This window comes from Ciconia boyciana, chromosome 5 (genome assembly GCF_034638445.1).
Source record: "Ciconia boyciana chromosome 5, ASM3463844v1, whole genome shotgun sequence".
In the NCBI taxonomy this organism is placed as follows: domain Eukaryota; kingdom Metazoa; phylum Chordata; class Aves; order Ciconiiformes; family Ciconiidae; genus Ciconia; species Ciconia boyciana.
The window spans coordinates 778,697-785,393 of NC_132938.1; the positions used below are offsets into that span (position 1 = coordinate 778,697).

At 69.4% G+C, this 6,697-nt stretch overlaps 1 protein-coding gene across 1 annotated transcript; it reads left to right on the plus strand.

Moving 5' to 3' along the window:
* Window positions 1–1,802: 1,802 nt before the first annotated feature.
* NAGK (N-acetylglucosamine kinase) lies at window positions 1,803–5,285 on the plus strand. Its single transcript, XM_072861711.1, has 10 exons — window positions 1,803–1,855; window positions 2,394–2,478; window positions 2,743–2,841; window positions 2,962–3,103; window positions 3,192–3,302; window positions 3,382–3,494; window positions 4,212–4,299; window positions 4,609–4,706; window positions 4,803–4,881; window positions 4,967–5,285. The coding sequence occupies exons 1-10, from the start codon at window positions 1,827–1,829 to the stop codon at window positions 5,152–5,154; spliced, it is 1,032 nt and encodes a 343-aa protein (XP_072717812.1). The 5' UTR covers window positions 1,803–1,826; the 3' UTR covers window positions 5,155–5,285.
* The last annotated feature ends 1,412 nt before the right edge of the window (window positions 5,286–6,697 follow it).

The window sequence follows — 6,697 nt, forward strand, 5'->3', positions numbered from 1 at the left end:
GGACGTCGCTGGGCCACGCGTGGGGTGGCCTGGTCTGTCCGGCCGGGCTGGACCCAGCCCCCTGCCCGCGCGGGGCCACCTCTCCGCTCCACCCAGGCTCTGTCCCGTCGTCCCCAGCTTGTGACACCCCCTTTCTCGCCTCCTCCCGCCTGCCCCATCTTCCCCCACCTCCTCTTTCCATCCTGCTATGCCCGCCCACCCGTCTGCCCAGCCTTCCACCCCCCACCCCCACACCCTCTCCACCCCCACACCCTCTCCACCCCCACACCCTCTCCACCCCCACACCCTCTCCACCCCCACACCCTCTCCACCCCTCTGCCTTCTCTCCTAGCCATCCATCCTCTTCATCCCTCTGCACCTCTGTCTTCCCCATCTGCCCCTCCATCTTCTCCACCCGTCCATCTGCTCCGCCATCCAGCTCTCCATCCTCTCCACCACCCTCTCCCTCCATCTGCCTTTCCGTCTTCTCCGTCCACCCATGTCCATCCACCTGCTTGTCTTCTGCCTCCATCCACTCAGCCACCCGCCCCGCTATCCTTTCTATCTATCCACCCCTCCATCTTCTCCATCCACCCACCCATCGCCCATCCCTCTGTCCCTCCATCTTCTCCATTCACCCACTGCCCATCCCTCTCTCCCTCCATCTTCTCCACCCACCCATCACCCATCCCTCTCTCCCTCCATCTTCACCCACCCACCGCTGCCCCCATCCTCTCCCTCCGTCCCCCCCATCTCAGCCCCCGGCGCGGGGGCAGCGGTGGGGTGCAGCGACTGTCACCCGCTGTCACCCGCAGAAGGGGCCGTGGTGCCCGAGGAGGGGCTCAGCTGTGCCCGTGCCCCCGTCTGTGCCACTCGGCCGGGCCGCGGCCGATGGGAGCCGACAGCCGCTCCGCCGCCCGTCAGCGGTGCGCGAACGAGGGGAAGGGGGACCCGCGGCCCTGTCCCCCCACGGGGGAATGTGGCTTTGGGGACAGAGGAGGACCCCGGCGCCGTGGTGGCTCCTGGCCCGCAGACGCGTCCTCCAGCTCCCACCCCACCACCGGGACTGGGGGGCGATGGCTGGGGGGGCTGGAGTGGGGACCCCCCCACGCTGGGGCTGGTCCCCGTGGGCCTTTTGCTGGGACCCAAGATCCAGGGAGTGTGCATGCGTGGGGCTGTGTCCTGGGTGTGTATGTCCGTGGGGCAGTGTCACGGGTGGGTGCATATGCAGGACTGTGTCTGAGGCTGGGTGCATGCGTGGGGCTGTGTCCTGAGTGTGTACGGGCGTGGGGCAGTGTCACGGGTGGATGCATGCGTGGGGCTGTGTCCTGAGTGTGTACGGGCGTGGGGCAGTGTCACGGGTGGATGCATGCGTGGGGCTGTGTCCTGAGTGTGTACGGGCGTGGGGCAGTGTCACGGGTGGGTGCATACGCAGGGCTGTGTCTGAGGTTGGGTGCATGCGGGGGGGCTGTGTCCTGAGTGCGTGGGGCTGTGTCCCGGGTGGGTGCATGGGGGGCTATATCGTGGGGGTGGGCTGTGTCACGGGAAGGCGCGCGGGTCTGTGTCCCGGGTGGGTACGCCGGGCCGTGTCCCGCGTGGCCCTGTACCGTGTATGACCCCCGTGGCCCCCCGTCCTCATCCCACGGGGCTCCCCAGGGTACGGGGAATGGGGGAAGACGGCATCGGAGGGGCGGCACAAGGACCCGGGGCGGGCGGAGAGGCGGGGCAAGGACCGGGAGAGGCGGGGCGAGGCGGAGCGGGGCGGAGCCGGGAGCGGGGCGCGGGGCGGAGCCATGAGCGGGGTGTGGTCTGGGGCGGGGCCGGGGGCGGGGCGTGTCCCGGACGCGATGGCGTCGCTCTTCGGCGGCGTGGAGGGGTGAGGGGTCGCGCCGCGGGTGGGGAGGGGGGGTCCCCACGGGGCTCTGCACCCCCCGCACCCTGACCTCCCGCGGTACCCCCTGCCCGGGGGGCTGCAGCCGGACACCCCCTTCCCCGACCTCTCCTGCCCCCCCGGGTACCCCCACACTGGGAGGGGGGGTCGGGGGGGGACGAAGAGGGGTCGGGGGGCAGCAGCCGGTCGGGGGGCTAAGCCCCCCGACCGGCTGCTGCCCCCCGACCCCTCCTGCCCGCTTCAGGGTGGGGCCAGGAGCTGAGGTCAGTGGCACAGGATGGGGAGTTCAGCACCCCCCCCCAGGGACCCCCATCCTGCTGACCCCCATCCTGATGTCGCCCCCCCCCCAGGGACCCTCATCCTGATCCCACATCCCACCCCCAGGGCTGGTTTTGGGAGTGCGGGGGTCCCCAGGAAGATGCAGAGGCGGGGTGGTGGGTCTCCCTCCCAACTGGGGGGCACTGGGGATGGGGGGGGCCATGGGGTAGTGCTGGCAGTGTGTCCCCCCCACTTCTCTCCGCAGCGGGGGCACCCACTCCAGGGTGGTGCTGGTCTCCGGAGATGGCCGGATCGTGGCTGAGACGGAGGGACCCTGCACCAACCACTGGGTGAGCCGGGGGACACCCCCCTACCCAGCCCGGGGGGGGGGACTCACACACACACATGGCGGGGGGGGGGCTGGCCCTGGTTGTCCCCACGCTCCCAGGACGCTTGGGTGGGATGAAGCCCCCGGAGAAGGTGCCGGGGCGTTGCCGGCAGCTCGTGGCCAGCAGTGAAGCTTTTGGCCGTGCGGGACCCCCGGGGACAGAACCCGGGGCGAGGGGGGGGGCTTTAACGTGCCCCCCCCCACCCCTCCCCGCCTTGGCTCGCAGCTCATCGGCTCCGAGAAGTGCCTGGAGAGGATCGAGCGGATGGTCAGCGAGGCCAAGAGCAAAGCCGGGGCCGACCCCCTCATCCCCCTCCGCTCGCTGGTGAGCCCCCCCCGTCCCACCCCCCCCACCCCCCCCGCCGTGCTCCCCTGGGACCAGCATCCTCCCCAGGGACGCTCCGGCTCCGTGTCGGGGTGACGGGGACCCTCCGGTGCGGGCCAGGGGCTGTCCCTGAGCGGGGGCGACCAGAAGGACGCCATCGGCAAGCTGACGGAGGAGCTGTGCCGGCGCTTCCCCCGCCTGAGCCAGAGTTACTACATCACCACCGATGCTGTCGGGGCCATGGCCACCGCCACCGACCGCGGTAGGGGACAGCTCGGCCCGGGGTGACGGCGAGGGGGACGTCCCGCTGCGATGGCTGGGGGGGGGGTGACCGCGGTGCCATCCCGCAGGCGGCATCGTCCTCATCTCGGGTACCGGCTCCAACTGCAAACTCATCAACCCCGACGGGTCGGAGACGGGCTGCGGCGGCTGGGGACACATGATGGGTGACGAAGGCTCAGGTGAGGCTCAGGTGGGGGGGGGTGGGGGTGTGGGGGGCAGCGGGGGGGGGTCTCAGCCGGCTCCGTGCTCCCTCCGCAGCGTACTGGATTGCGCATCAGGCTGTGAAGATGGTGTTCGACTGCATGGACAACCTGGAGGTGCCGCCCCACGACGTCGGCTACGTCAAGCAGGCCATGTTCGACTACTTCCAGGTGCTGCTGGGGGTTCCGGGGGGCTCTGGGCTCTGTGTTGGTGTCCGGGGGGCTCTGGGCTGTGTGCTGGGGTCTGGGGGGGCTCTGGGCTGTGTGCTGGGGTCTGGGGGGCTCTGGGCTGTGTGTTGAGGTCCCAGGGGGCTCTGGGCTGTGTGTTGGGGTCAGGGGGCTCTGGGCTGTGTACTGGGGTCTGGGGGGCTCTGGGCTGTGTGCTGGGCTCTGGGGGGGCTCTGGGCTGTGTGTTGGGGTCTGGGGGGTCTGGGCTGTGTGTTGGGGTTCTGGGGGCTCTGGGCTGTGTGTTGGTGTCCGGGGGGCTCTGGGCTGTGTGCTGGGGTCTGGGGGGGGGGCTCTGGGCTGTGTGCTGGGGTTGCGGGGGCTCTGGGCTGTGTGCTAGGGTCTGGGGGGCTCTGGGCTGTGTGTTGGGGTCAGGGGGCTCTGGGCTGTGTACTGGGGTCTGGGGGGTCTGGGCTGTGTGTTGGGGTTCTGGGGGCTCTGGGCTGTGTGTTGGTGTCCGGGGGGCTCTGGGCTGTGTGCTGCGGTCTGGGGGGGGGCTCTGGGCTGTGTGTTGAGGTCCCGGGGGGGCTCTGGGCTGTGTGTTGGGGTCCCAGGGGCTCCGGGCTGGACAGTGGGGTCCCATGGTGGGGGTGGGGGGGTCCCGTGTGCGGGCAGCCGGGGCGCGGGGCTCACGGGTGGGTTCCCCCCGTCCCGGGGCTGCAGATCTCCGACAGGATGGGCCTCCTGACGCATCTCTACCGCACCTTCGAGAAGTCCAAGTTTGCGGGATTTTGCCAGAAGCTGGCGGAGGGTAGGGAAGTTCCCGGGGGGGTGCAGGGGGAAGGGGCCGTACGGGGAGGGGGGCAGGGCCTGGGGGCCGCCCGTCCCTGCCACCCTCGGTCCCCACCTGGGGACTGTCACCCCTTTGCCGTCCCTCCCCGTGACGGCTCCCCGGACCCCATCTCTGCCCCCCGAGCACCCTCCGCCATCGGTGGGGGGGGACGGGACGTGCCGCTCCCCCCACGCAGCCCAGCCCGGCTTGTGGGAGCCGGGTGCGAGCCGCAGGGGTGCAGGGGGGGTCCTGGGGTCCCCGTCCCACTCCCCCCCACCCCGTACCCAGGCGCCCAGGCTGGGGACCCGCTCTGCTGCCACATCTTCACCAAGGCCGGCGAGGTCCTGGCTCGCCACGTTGTCGCCGTGCTCCCCAAAATCGACAGGGTGAGAGCTGCTGGGGATGGGGAAGGGGGTGCATGGGGTGGTGGGGGGGGTCCCAGTGCCGGCTTTCACCCGCTGCCCCCCCCACCCCCCCCGCAGAGCCTGTTCCTGGGGGAGCTGGGGCTGCCCATCGTCTGCGTGGGCTCCGTCTGGAACAGCTGGGAGAGGATGCAGGCGGGTGAGCGGAGGGATGGGGGCTGCTGGGGGGGGGTCCTGAGGTCCCCCGTAACCCTGACCCTGCGTGTGTGTGTCCCCCCCCCCAGGGTTCATCTGCGTGCTGGCGCAGGCGCGGGAGGAGATCCCCGGCCACGTCTTCTCCCGGTTCAGCCTCCTGAAGCTGAAACGCTCCTCGGCGCTGGGGGGGGCCCGCTTGGGTGCCAGGAACATCGGCCACGCTCTGCCCTTGGACTACGCCGGCAACGTGGACGTCTTCTACACCCACGTCTTCTAGCCATGACCGCCCCCCCCCGCCCCCCGGCTCCTGCCCCACGGCCCCCCGGGACAGAGGGACCCTCCGCACGTGGCGGCGGGGGCTTGGAACAAATGGGTTTTGTAATTTGGCAATAAAAAGGTTGCACCGCCCGAAGGGACGTGGGCTGGGGGCCGGGGCGATGGGGCAGTGTGGGGCCCAGAGCGTGGCTCGGTGGCCATGGGGAGAGGAACCAGCCCCGGCGCAGCCCTGCTGGGTGGGGAGAGCTGCGAGCCGTGGGGGGACTGCTGGAAAATGGAGAAAAACAGAACTCGAAGGTTCCCGTTTCGGTGCCCGAGGAGGACGGGCTGCAGCGGCCGTGGGGCTGGGGTGCTGCCCAGGGAAGGGGTCCGGTGCTCAGGGCACAAGAACAGGAGGGAGGAGGAAGAAGAGGAGGAAGGAGGAAGCCTTTGGGCTTGAAGACCCAGGGTGCACGAAGTCGGCGGGGACCGCGGCAAGGTGCGGCCCCGAGCGAAGGGGAGAAGGGGGAAGGACTCGACGGAGCTGGGCACTAACGGCGAGCAGCCGCCCCGGTGAAGGGGAAGGCTGGGCTGGTCCTGCCCCAGCGGCTTTCTCAGGGCCGGTCTTCGGTAAAAAGGAAAAAGCAAAGCCCTTTTCGCTTCTCGTGTGTGAGATCAGCAGCAAGGGGCTTGTGCCTGATCCCAAAAGCACGCACCCAAAAGCTGCCTCTTCCTTCCAGGAAGACCGGGCTGGGAAGCGCAGGCACCGGGACGGGCACGGAGCTCAGGCACCGAGCGGGGCCGATGCCGCAGGCTCCGCCAGCACCGTGTCCCGGCGAGGCTCCTCCGCACCCAGCAGCAGGATGAAGCCGTGGGGCCGGGCGCTGGGGTTTGCAATACCCCGTGTCCAGCCGGGGAAAGCAGCAGCAGCAGAAGCAGCAGGGGCCTCGATGCTGCAAATCCTCTCCCCTGGCTTTCCCTTTTTTTTTTTAAATTTTATTTTCTCGGTGCCAAGTTCCCGACCAGGGATAAACCGGAGCTGTGTCCTCCTCCGGCCGTTTCGGGCTCTGCCCAGCCAGCCCCGCGGGAGCCCCAGCCTCTGGCCGAGGACGCTGGAAGCCAGCGCTCCCACGGCCCCGCAGCGGAGCTGAAGGAGGAAAATCCTCCAGGAGCTTCTTGCCGGGCCCGAGACATCACAGGAGCTGGTGTTGAATGGAGACCTTACCCCTTCTTCTCCAGGCAAGACCTCTGCACCGCTCGGTTCCAAAAAAAGTTTATTTTTAATAACGCATCGTCTGAAATTTACAGCACGTCAGAGGGTGAGGGTGGGGGTTCTTTTTTTTGGTAAGAAATCAAATAGAAACCAGAGAAAGAGCGTGTGTGGGGGGGAAAAACTGCGCTACCGCGACAGAAGAAGTTTGCCCAGCGTACAGCTGCCCTTCCCCGCGCCCCGGATCACGTCCTGCAAAGCCCTGGGCGCAGCCTGAGCTCCGGCCCCGCAGCGGAGGGGGCAGCCGGAGGCGACGGCGCAGGCGCTGAAGGCACGGGTTGGACCGGGAAACGGG

What these genes read in the sequence shown, in the direction of transcription:
- NAGK (XM_072861711.1), top strand. Translation starts at nt 1,827, where the DNA reads ATGGCGTCGCTCTTCGGCGGCGTGGAGGG. An exon ending in TTGCCAGAAGCTGGCGGAGG is followed by an intron (nt 4,300 to 4,608) that starts GTAGGGAAGTTC and finishes CCCCGTACCCAG; the next exon opens with GCGCCCAGGCTGGGGACCCG. An exon ending in CTGGGAGAGGATGCAGGCGG is followed by an intron (nt 4,882 to 4,966) that starts GTGAGCGGAGGG and finishes CCCCCCCCCCAG; the next exon opens with GGTTCATCTGCGTGCTGGCG.